The following is a 12193-nucleotide window of genomic DNA, read 5'->3' on the forward strand; positions in this document are numbered from 1 at the left end:
TGGAGGGAGGAGGCGATGTGGGTGGCGGAAGCGCAGGTGGCGGCGGTGACGGGGACGGGGGCGGCGTCGGCGGGGGCGACGGGGGCGGCGAGGGCGGCGGCGAGGGGGCGGTGGCGGCGACGGCGGCGGCGGCGGCGTCGGTGGTGGCGACGGGGGCGGCGAGGGCGGCGGCGAGGGCGGCGGCGGGGCTGGTGGTGGCGGCGAGGGTGAGGTGGAGGGAGGAGGCGGTGTGGGTGGCGGAAGCGCAGGTGGCGGCGGTGACGGGGACGGGGGCGGCGTCGGCGGTGGCGACGGGGGCGGCGAGGGCGGCGGCGACGGCGGCGGCGGCGACGGCGGCGGCGGCGGCGGCGGCGGCGGCGGTGGTGGCGACGGGGGCGGCGAGGGCGGCGGCGAGGGCGGCGGCGGAGGAGACGGCGGAGGGCGCGCTGGGGACAGAGACGGAGGCGGGGGCGTTGGCAGTGGAGACGGCGGCGGGGGGGTGGGGGGCGGCGGGGAGGGCAGCGACGACAGTGGCGGCGGAGTCTCCGGCGGCGGCCCGGGCGGCGATGGTGGCGGCGCTACAATGACGGTGATCGTCTTGGGCTGCTCGTCAAACTTGGCCGAGGGGAGAGTCTCCTTCAGCTTCTCGAGGAAGGCGTCCCCCGAGGCCACGACGTCGAGTGTGATGGTGACCTTGAAACGGCCGTCGCCGAGGTCTTCCACCTGGACTTGGTCTGCCGTGATGCTGACGCCCACCCCATTCATGGCGTCAATCACGGCGCTGCGTACCGTAGACAAGCCGACTGCAGACAGGGCGCGCCGCCGACGCCGGCCAGCACCGGCGATCCGAAGGATGAACTCGGTGCCTGGAGCAAGACTCTCGCCAGGCAGCATCGGCGGCGGGGGCGGCGGCGGCGGCGGCGACAGCGGCGGGGGGCACGCCGGCTCCTCCGCCAAGCGGCGGTGCGCCGCAGTCAAATCCTCGCTGGACTCCACCTCGAGCGAGGTGGCGCGCGCAACGATACGGGCCGCCTTCGCCTTCTGGCGGCGGTACCGTTTCAAGCTGTCGATACCCTGCTGGATGACGCGCAACGCCATGCGCTTCAGCCTCGGAGATGCGGAGGCGGCAGCTACGTCGACAATCTCTTGGGCGAGCTTGGCGTTGCAAGTCGCCATCGCCGCCTCTGCCGTGCCTGATCCGCCCGCCTCCGCGCCTGCAAATCGCGAGAAGGCCCCATCGGTCTCAAAGGGCGAGGGCAACTCGTACAAATCGCCCGTGCCCTCGATGGCGCCCTCAGCCTGCGCAGACGTCGTGAAGGTGCCCGCCTCGGGATAGACGTCGAGCCGGCCGACACGCGGAGAAGAATCGGCAAAGCTCTGGCCAATCAGACCATGCGCGATGAGAGGGGCCTTCGTGTGGGGATAGTACGAGAGCTCGAGGTCGAGCCTGTGCAGCGGCCCCGTGACTCGGTCATGGACGTGGTCGCCATGGACAACGAGCTTCCACGGCGCCGAGTCGGTGTTGGTGCCAAACGGGTTGATTGCGATGGTCGGGGTGGACATCTTGGTCGAGGTGCGCACGCCGCTGCAGTTCTTCTCCGCGTTGGGCCCGAGCTTGAAGTCGTGGCCGCCGCAGGAGCCCCTGACGTTGCCCCAGCCCCAGTTCTGCGGATTGAGTTCGGAGGCGACGTAGCTGACGTATGCCCATTTGCACTGAGGGGGAGATCAGGGGGTCGGGGATCAGGGGGTCGGGGATCAGGGGGTCGGGGATCTAGGAGAGAGGGGCTACAGGGGCGAAAAAATGGGCGATGGATATCGGGCGAAGGGCAGGGGCTGGGGCTGGACAAGTAGTTGTACAGCGAGTTGTGCTTGCCCCTGAAGTCAGTCCTCGACAGGCTCAGTCGGCGCGACCGCCGTGGGCGAGGTCCCAGTGTGGGTCCTTGATCACCTTGGCTAAATACTGTCCCGGCATGGGTCAAGCTCGACGTCCGGATCGAGCTCTCTCGAGGCGCACGTCAGAGCCAGCCAGCTCGCGAGTTGAAAGCGGCGAATCATATCACCGGAAGACGCGTGTACGTTATGGCGGACTGGATGGACGGCCGAAGCCAACCGAACTTTTGTGGAATATCTCTTGGTTTTTTAACATCGCAGAGCAGATTATGAATGAGCTTGCCTGTGGCGGGGGCGGGCGGGTGCACGGAGCTAAGTGCCTCGCCGCCCTCGCAGGAGTCGCTTAGGCGGCTCCCGTGGTGTGTGTACCTGTGTTAGTGCCAGTCGAGTGCGCGCCAGCCAGTCCCGTGCCCAGTGAATCTGCCAGTGTCGTGCGAGGGAGTTTTGTTGTAAAATTCTTGGAGCACTTGGAGTGCAGTCATCAACCTCACATCCAGGGCCGGGGAGCTAAGAAGCGCACCCAGCGGGCCGGATGATCGGCATCGGGCTACGGGCTAGAGAGCCCTGCCTGACCCCTAGGGGGGGTGCGCGTTCGCAGGGAAAGGGCCGTAAAGTAAACACGGGTCTCCGAGGGTTGGCTCCGTGTACCGGGTTTCCCCTTAACTTCAGAACGCCCCCTCTACTCGGAGCTAGTAGACACGACACTGCACACCACGCACGTACACAGGTCCTCAGTTAACAGCCCGTCCCAGGATTCCATCGCCCACCCTAATTCTTTCGTACCTTTGTTAGTGCCAGTGCGCGAAAGTCCCGTGCCCAGTGTCGTGCGAGCGAGCTTTGTTGTAAAAAAATCTTTCGAGCGCGAAGGGATGCTCTTCGCAAGTCGCGGCGTAACAAATGCCGAGATCACAACCCCGACGAGGTGACAACCCCGTCGCCCTTCATCCGCGCAAAGTAACCTTAAGTTCTTTCCAAGATCGGACCCCTATCCACGCCCAAGCGTCCACAGCTCCACACAGGGGAAGGTTGCTCAATTCGTTTGTGCAGGGGCTCTGCGGAGGTGGTGTGTTGTGCGCGCGTGCATGCGTGTGTATGTGCGTGTGCGGTTTACTGTGCAGCAAAAGGCGTTCTCCTCAGACCATCTGGCGGTCCTGCGTCGCTGACTCTTCCACAGCGTCGTCGCCATTCGACGGCTCCGTGTTCGAAGAGGAGCCGCGGGTCTGCATCGATCGAGTGACAGTGGCGCGGCGCACGCGCGACTGAGCCGTCTGCTTGGTCGCTCCGAGCGCCTTTGCGAGGAGGGCGAGCGACACCTGCCGGTGCGGGTTCGAGTGGCAGCCGACGGCGAGGTCGTTGTACAGCCCATCGGAGAGCAGATCGCGTGGCGTCACCTCAAAAAAGTGGGCAAAGATGCAGCCGCCACGAACGGCGTCGTTCTCGTGCGCCATGACGAGCGGCAGCTCGGCGCGGCGCGCGGCGCGCACCTGCTCTGCGAGCGCCTCGGCGCCATTGTCGGCCCAGGTCGCCTCCTTCAGGTAGAGCAGCATGTGCGTCGCCTCGCCGCCGCCTTCTCTTCTCGCGCGTCGAGGTAGCGAAGAGAGCAGCGAGGAGATGCGCGAGGGGCGCGAGGAGCGAGGCAGCGAGAAGAGGCACGAGGGCGGTGCGTCGGTGATCGATATGCCATCAGGCACAGCCGCCGCGACCGCATCGGCAAGCCCTCGCGCCCCGTCATTCAAAGTCGAGGCCCAGAGAATCACCGGCTTGGGGAAGGCGAGGCCGTCGGCTCGGATCTCGCCCGGGATGCACAGGGGCAGCTCGTCCTCGCCCTCGTACTTTGGCGTCTTCAGCAGCAGCGCCTCGGCGATGACCTTGAGCGAGACGTGCTGGAAGGCCGCGATCCGATGCCACACCACCATCGGCCAGCCGGCGTCAAAGATGGCGGCCTGCAGCTCCTCGGGGCACTCGGACCGCAGCTCGGCGAGCGTGCCTCCGCCTTTGTCCGGGTCTGCCTCGTGGACGAGCACGAGCGGCTTGCCCATCTCCAGCGCGGCGCGGATCTCTCGCAAGCAGTTCGTTGAGCGCAGGTAGCCCCGCGACAGGAAGCAGAGCACCACCTGCGAGCGACCAATGTACGCCTCCAGCTCTCCGATGTTCTTGAGGTCGTCGACGTCGAGAAAAATCTCGCAGCCGGGCAGGAACTGCTGGAGCTCGTTCTTGATGACGTCGACGGCGTCCTACACGGGAGGAAGGCAGGTCAGGTTTATCCGCACCTTAAGCGGTGGGGCAAGGGGTGGCAAACCTGCCCCGTGCTCCAGACGTGGCTGAGGAAGAGGTGCCACTGCTGACCGTCGGCGAGGGTGATGCCGTCGCGCATCGGCTCGCGCATCGACGAGACGAGCCGCATGGTCTTCGCCCTCGCGGCGCTGACCGCCGATACGAGGATGACGACTAGCGAGACGGCGAGCATGACCGCGGTGAGGACGACGGCAAAGGTGCTGGCGCCGCGCGAGGTCTGGTAGCCGACGAGGTTGTAGCACATGTCCTCGTACATGGTGCTGTCGCACAGCTGCGGTGGCGAGGGCGGCGGGTGTGGTGAGTTGCGCGGTTACGGGAGACAGAGAGGGACGGTGAGGAATTTCAGCGGGGGCGCGGACCTGGATGACCACTCCCGAGGCGAAGCAGCATGTGAGGAGCAGGTTGGCGATGCACGCGAGGCAGAGGTCGTCGGAGCGCCGGTAGGGACGGGCGAGGGCGAGAAGAGTGAGAAACATGGCCGAGACGACGGCGGCGACCACGGTGCGCAGCAGCTTCCTGGAGCCGTACTCCTGGTCGATGAAGAGCACCATCGAGGTGAGGAAGATCTTGCGGACCAGGTCGAGCACCTCCCAGAAGAGGAAGCTGGCAGAGTAGTCCCTCCAGAGGAAGCTCGTCGCGCTGGAGAGCGGCGTTGCGCGCTGCGCAGCGACGGGCTTGCGGACGCGGAGCAGCAGCGCCAAGAAGCCGAGCGGCACGAGGACGGGCCAGAGGGCGAAGAAGGCCCAAAAGTACGGCGCGAGTCCGCTCGTCTCGTCGTCCCACGTAGGGCCGGCGTCGCACGTGAGCGACGGGTCGGCGAGCAGGTAGCTGATGCGCTGGCCCGTCGCGTCGTCGTAGCCAAAGGACTCGCACAGCCTCGCGCTGAAGATGGAGCGCGAGACGGAGGGAAGCACGAGGTAGAAGATGAAGATCGCCCAGTAAAGGAGGCGGCCAAAGAGATTGCGATCGAATATGGAGGCCTGCTTCTGCTTGACGTTGAGTGCCGCCGCCACCGCCACGATGGCGAGCGACACGAAGGCGACGGCGGCGTACGGCCAGAGGCCCGCGACGAGCAAGCGCGTGCTCATGGCTCCGATGCAGCGGCCCGGGATGGCAACGCCGAACAGGTCCAGGCTGAACAGCTTGAGCACGTCGAGCCAGCGCGTAAAGTGCTCGTCGAGGCGGACGCCGTAGACGAGGCCGAGGATGCTGCTCACCTGGTAGAAGCTGACGACGATCTTGAACTTGGGCTGCAGGCCGACCTCGGACTCGATGCGGGTGGCTTGCTTCCGGAGGCGGCGGGAGAAGGAGAGGCGACGAAGCCCAGCGTAGGCGGCGGCGAGCACAGCGATGACGATGACAAAGCCGACAACGACGCCGGTGGAGCGGGCCGTCGAGGGGCAGGCGACGCAGCGCCCCTCGGCAGAGCTAAAGTAGTCCGAGTCCGCGACGCAGACCTCGCAGAGCGGGCCGGTGTGGCCGGCGGTGCAGAATGGGTCGTCATCTCCGTCGGTGAGGCGGCGGCGGCTGGGCTGGCCGGAGCTACCAGAGCACGTCTCTGAGTCACAACGGTGGAGCTCCGAGGTGGCGGTGGAGGCGCGCCAGTAGCCGACGTCCACGCCGAGGGACGCGAGGGCGGTGCCGGCGCTGCAGTCGGCGTTTGAAGGGCAATCCTTGCAGTACTTGGTCGGGTTTTTGAAGATGTCGTCTGGATCGGCGCTCGAGTCCTTCAAGTAGAAGTCCTCCTTGCAGATCGAGCAGGTGACGTCGCCGCGCCCACTACTCAAGGGATAGGGGCAGAGGGTGCATTCCCCCTGGCCAGGGTTGGCGGCGTACGCGCCTGGAGTACACTCGTCGCACGATACGCTGCCGGCGCCAGAGGTGGTGCCGGGCTTACAGCGCTCGCACTGGGAGAGGCCAAGCGTGGCGGCGAAAGCGCCCGGCGAGCACTCCGCCGGCGGCGCAGCCCCACCGCTGCACGACGATCCCGCCGGGCAGTCGAAGCAGTCGGGATCGCCGTCATCGTCGGTGGCATTGGCGTATGTGCCCGGCTCGCACGCTGCGGGCAGCTCGAGCGACGCGCCAAGAGGACACAGGCTGCCAGGCTTACAGCGGAGGCACTCGGCTGCGCCGCTCGCCTTCTGGTAGAATCCGGCGGAGCATCGCTCGCACTTGGAGAGGCCAGGCGTGGCGGCGAAATGGCCGGGCTCACAGGGCGCGCACGCGTCGCCGCTCTCCGCTCCCCGCGTCGCGCTCGCGGTGCCGGCGGGGCAGAGCTCGCAAGCGGCGCTCGAGTTGGAGCCGTTGTTCGGGTTGAAGCTGCCTGCGGGACAGGGCTCCCAGACCATGCTCGTGGCGGCGCCCACTTCATTGCAGGAGCCGCCCTTCGGACACGGCTCGCAAGACGACTGCCCGACAGCCGCCGAGTAGCTCCCCGGAGGACAGGCGAGGCAGTCCGCCTGGCCTGTGAGGGGCTGATACTGGCCCGGAGCGCACGGCAGACAAGCATCCTCGCTCGCCGCGCCGCGCGCCGGCATCATCGTGCCGCGGGGGCACGGCGTCGGGTCGGCGGTGCCCTCGACGCAGTAGCTGCCTTGAGGGCACTGCCCGCTGCAGGTGGGGCTGCTCAGGTCGGTCTCGTTCCCGAAGAAGCCGGCGGCGCACTCCTTCAAGCAGCCGGTGAAGTCGCCGGAGAAGGCGTCCTCCCCGTCGCCGCTCGTGCGCGGCATGTACTGCCCGCGCTCGCAGATCCAGCTGATGGGCGCGTTCGAGCTGACGGTCGTCTCGCCGACGTTGCCCTCGAAGGCGGTGCCGACGATGAGGGCGGTCTCACTGTCCGTGTCCTGGGAGGCGTACTCGATCGCAGCGCCCTTGCCAGCCTCGTTGCGCTCAAAGATGGAGCCCCTGATGACGAGGCTCTGCGACAGCTCGGCAAATAGCCCGCCGCCGCTATTTCCCGCTTTGCAGCCCGAGACAGTCACCGCTTCGAGGCCGAGGCGGCTGCCCTGCTTGGAGGCGATGCCGCCGCCGTCCCCGCCGGCGGAGGAGTTGCTGATGGTGACGCCGCGAAGGACCGCCTCGCCGCCCTCAATCACAAGGGAGCCGCCGTCGCCGTCCGCGGTACCGTTGATGAGGGTGATGTCGCCCTCCAGCGTCAGGCGGCAGCCGCCCGAGACGAGGAAGTGGCGCGACATGCCTCCGGCGTTTATGATGGCGGTCGAGCCTGGGCTGCTCCGGATCGAGACTTCGATTGGGGTGCGGCACGACAGCTCGCTGCCGCCGAGAAGGAAGAGTGCGTCGCGCTGCAGCTGCAGCGACATGTTGGCGCTGGGAGCGCCCTCGGCGTCTTTGAGCCGCTCGCGCAGCTGGTCGACGGTCTCGACGAGAAAGGTCGCGGGAGTGAGCGGCGGGAGCGGCGGCGGAGATGGCGGTGATGGAGGGGACGGTGGCAGAGGCGGCGGCGAGGGCGGCGAGGGCGGCGAGGGCGGCTGCGGTGGCGTCTGGGGTGGCAGAGGCGACGGCATCTGCGGCGGCGCGTTGGCCCAGCAGATCTTCCAGCCCGCCGCGGACACTCCACCGTCCGAGACCCAGGTGATCTTGCCATCCGATGGCACGACCCCAGTCGGGCCAGAGGTGCCGCAGTACCTCACGCCCTTGACGACGAGGTAGTCGTAGGAGCAATCGGCGTGAGGCTCCACGTCGAAGGCGAGGGAGACCAGCGGGTTGGGCGGCACATTGGTGAACTCGCACCGCTCGCCAGGGCCGTACTCGTCCGGGTAGCGTGGCGAAGTAGCGCAGGCGCCGCCGTCGGTGAGCGGGCACGGGCCGTCAACCTGGACGCTCAGGCCAGGCAGAAGCGGCGGGGATGGCGGCGGGGGTGACGGTGGCGGCGGTTGGCTAGGACGCGGCGGCATCTGCGGCAGCGCGTTGGCCCAGCAGATCTTCCAGCCGGTCCAGCCGGTCCAGCCCTCCCCGGCGAAGAAAACGTCCGAGACCCAGGTGATGTTGCCATCCGACGGCACGATCCCAGACGGGCCAGAGGTGCCGCAGTACCTCACGCCGTTGACGGTGAGGTAGTCGTAGGCGCAGTCGGCGTGAGGCTCCACGTCGAAGGCGAGGGAGACCAGCGGGTTGGGCGGCACATTGGTGAACTCGCACCACTCGTCAGGGCCGTACTCACCGTCCGGGTAGTTTGGCGAGGTGGCGCACGCGCCGCCGTCGGTGAGCGGGCACGGGCCGTCGACCTGGACGCTCAGGCCAGGCAGATGTGGCGGGGATGGCGGCAGGGGTGACGGTGGCGGCGGTTGGCTAGGCGGCTGCGGCATCTGCGGAGGCGCGTTGGCCCAGCAGATCTTCCAGCCGGCCGCGGAAGTCGAATAGTCCGAGGCCCAGGTGATGTTGCCATCCGACGGCACGATCCCAGTCGGGCCAGAGGTGCCGCAGTACCTCACGCCGTTGACGAAAAGGTAGTCGAAGGGGCAGTCGTCTGTGGGGTCGCCGTTGCCGTCGTAGTCCCAGTCAGGGTCATCGTCTCCCTCCACGTCGAAGGCGAGGGAGACCAGCGGGCTCGGCGGCACATTGGTGAACTCGCACCGCTCCTCAGGGCCGTACTCACCGTCCGAGTAGTTTGGCGAGGTGGCGCAGGCGCCGCCGTCGGTGAGCGGGCACGGGCCGTCGACCTGGACGCTCAGACCAGGCAGATGCGGCGATGGCGGCGGGGGTGACGGTGGCGGCGGTTGGCTAGGAGGCGGCGGCATCTGCGGAGGCGCGTTGGCCCAGCAGATCTTCCAGCCGGCCGCGGACACTCCACCGTCCGAGCTCCAGGTGATGTTGCCATCCGACGGCACGATCCCAGACGGGCCAGAGGTGCCGCAGTACTTCACACCGTTGACGACGAGGTAGTCGTAGGCGCAGTCGGCGTGAGGCTCCGCGTCGAAGGCGATGGAGACCAGTGGGCTCGGCGGCACATTTGTGAACTCGCACCGCTCCTCAGGGCCGTACTCACCGTCCAGGTAGTGTGGCGAGGTGGCGCAGGCGCCGCCGTCGGTGAGCGGGCACGGGCCGTCGACCTGGACGCTCAAGCCAGGCAAAAGCGGCGGGGATGGCGGCGGAGGGGGCGACCGCGGTGGATCGGAATTGTCGAGCCGACGTCGACGTCGTGCCGCGTCGCCCCGAAGGTGGAGGCATGCCTCCGGAAGAACAAGCGTGCCAACCGGCGCCCACGTGCTGCTTTCGCCCACGCTTTGCAGGCAATCGCAGCCGGACTGGCAGAAGCACCAGCACCCCTCGGAATCGCAATGGTACTCGACGTTCGTCGTGGTGGGGTGAGCTCCTTCGCAAGAGTCAACGCAGCGCTGTCTGGAGCAGTCCGAGGCAGGTCCACGGCACACAAAGGCGTCGAGATCGCTCGTACACCGACCCGCTGAAGGGAAGCTCTCCCAGGTTGAGCGCGTCGCCTGAGAGAAAACCGCTCCCGGCGGCGTCGCCGCGCCTCCACTGCCGGGCAGGCCGAAGCAGAAGATCAGAGCAGGCGGCAGCATCGTGATGCAAGAGATCTGAGCGGTTGCCAAACTCGGCCGCCGACACAGTGTTTTCTTTTTTAGCTAAACTTCGATGATGTCGGCCGGACTGCCCTCGGCGAGTGGGTGTCGCCAACCAAGGCGACACGCACTCGAGGGTAGTGCCGACGGGACGCGGCTCGAAGGGCGTGGCTCCGCAGCGCGACTGGCACTCGTCGCAGAGGCCTCGCATTCGAAAAGTCGGGAACGGCTCTACCCGTGACTTTATCGCTAACACGCGCGCACCGCCGAGCCTGCGGCGGGCGCGCTGCAGCCGCACGTCTACCTTCGTCATAGTGCCACGACGTGCGGCCTAGAATTAGCACACGTGCCTCTGCTTGCATACACTCATACATTGGATTGTCATTGCCTGTGAGTGCGAGATAGGGCTGGCCGCTGGCGGCTAGCCCCTGAGGAGAGTGACCAGAGACACCTCACATGACCCCACACACGGTCTCGTCCGGCCTCGCGGTCGGCGGAGATTGCTAGAGGACGAGCAAGCCTGCTCTAGCCTCGCACGTTACTTCCTGTCGTCTGTTGTTTGTTGTGCCCTTGTTTGTTTCTCTTGGCACCTTGGAGTGCTGGGGGGGGCGACAGGAAGAATGTGGCCCTGAGTTATGTGTACGCCAACTCAGGGTGTGTGGCAGCCAGCTGGCTGTGTGTCTTGTGAGCTTGTTTGTGTCTGTGTGTCGCTCGTGCGTGTCGTCATCATCTGTCCTGCGTCCACCCATACCGCGTTGGTGTCCAGTCCGAGCCTGGCTGTTCTTCACCTTTCTACCTACCTACCTCGATGAAATAGAAACAAGGGAAGGCACACACAACATGACGCCAAACACACGATTGCACGCACCGCGCCGCACCCAGCACCCCGCGCCCGCCGCCCCCCCACCGCCCCGCCTAGGTGGGAAAGAGATGAGAGATTTTTAGCAATACCAAACAACTCTAACACTCACACGTAATTTGGGGCCTGGAGCCCTGTTCACGCGCGCGCGAGACGTGCAGACAGGGTTTTGTTTGTTTTTGAGATGAGTGAGGAGATGGGACAGCGAAGGAGGAGCCCAACACGTATGGGAGGGTAAAGTTGTGCGTCACGCTGCCCGGCGTTTCTCACTTTCCGGGAATGCCCCGCCCTTGTGAGGCAAGAAAGTGACGACTACCCCGTACGCCCGGTTGCATCATACCTCATACCCCATCGCCGACCGCCCATCCCCCCTCCTCGTTCCCCCCTCGGCGAGCCGATGATCGTCGAGCCTCTGTCCTGCGCGCCCCCGACACCCCCCCCCCCCCCCCATTTTACGAACTCCTTGGCGCCTTTAAGACTTGAACAGTTTTTTGACACCCCCCCCCCACACACAGCCAAGAGCGGCTAAGTCAAACGTGACCCAGTGCTACGTATCCTCACCACCCCCGCCACCGGCCAGCCCGGCCGGCGAGAGCTGGCTGAGTATCTCCGCCTCGAGCTCGTCGAGCGCCTCCTCCGCCTCGCTCGCCCCGCCGCGCGTCACGGGCAGGTTCGCGTCGCCCGAAGCCAAATCCTGTCGAGCATCGGGTGTCAGCCCCGCTGGAGGAGTGCCTTGTCTGTGCGTGTCTGTGTGTCGCTGCGTCGGTATCCCCGTCACTGCTGCCTTGCCTCTCCCTCTATCCACCACCTCGAGCGTGTCGTCATCATCTGTGTGTTGCTCGTGCGTGTCGTCATCTCATCTGTCCCGCGTCTGTATAATACAAAGCTTACAAACGGCAACAACTCAAACGGCTGCTAAGTGACACAGCGACAGGGCTCAGGGGTTCCTTGGTCCCCTCCCGTTTGCTGTGCAGGGGCTCTCGGCTAGTGCCATTTCACTCTGACACGCTAATCTTGAAAACGTCTCCAACGGAGCTCCGTGTTGCTTCCAGCGCCCTCCCCCGCGCTCCCTGCGGCCATGGCCGATGCTCCTAGTATGAGAGGTCATCTGGCTACCGCGAGAGCGACCCAACTCGTCGACATCGTCCGATGGTTGTGCCTCAAAGTCAGCCTCCGGAGGCTATCGTGGGGTCGAGCCGGCAGTAGCCGTGACATGTGGTTCCACCATCCCTCGTAGGCTTTGCCTCTGATCGCCACCGTTCCCAGGCTGCCTAATGGGATGGAAAGGAAGGCTCGGCGAGCGTATAGAAGCGTTCTCGACCTCGTCGTGGCAACCTGCACGGCAGCGCTGGCGGGCGCGATGAGCGTCGTGCCACCTGACCCGAGACGGGTCGCAGGCGTCGTACCGAGCGCGTCGAGACCGTGTCCTGATGTGATCTGCACGGGTAAATCACGTCGGCGTCAAAGGAGCGACGTGCGACCTGTCAGAGCTTGATCTCCGATCTCAGCGGCGTCGAGTCATCTCCGGCGCGCGACAAAGGTACATCCACAGGACGCGCAGAAGGCAGCTGCGACCCCTGCTAGTGGACTGTGTGGCCCCCCGCCTCCTGTTGGTGCCGCCGTCTATCTC

The 12193-nt window shown here is 66.3% G+C and overlaps 1 protein-coding gene across 1 annotated transcript; it reads right to left on the bottom strand.

Moving 5' to 3' along the window:
* Positions 1-2823: 2823 nt before the first annotated feature.
* Positions 2824-3505, bottom strand: EMIHUDRAFT_370922 (hypothetical protein; the record flags this gene model as incomplete). The annotated part of the gene is made up of 1 exon (XM_005766386.1): positions 2824-3505. A coding segment is annotated over one exon (366 nt), but the record flags the coding sequence as incomplete, so codon positions are not given.
* Between the last annotated feature and the right edge of the window lie 8688 nt (positions 3506-12193).

Source organism: Emiliania huxleyi (assembly GCF_000372725.1).
Source record: "Emiliania huxleyi CCMP1516 unplaced genomic scaffold EMIHUscaffold_510, whole genome shotgun sequence".
Taxonomy (NCBI): Eukaryota; Haptophyta; order Isochrysidales; family Noelaerhabdaceae; genus Emiliania; species Emiliania huxleyi.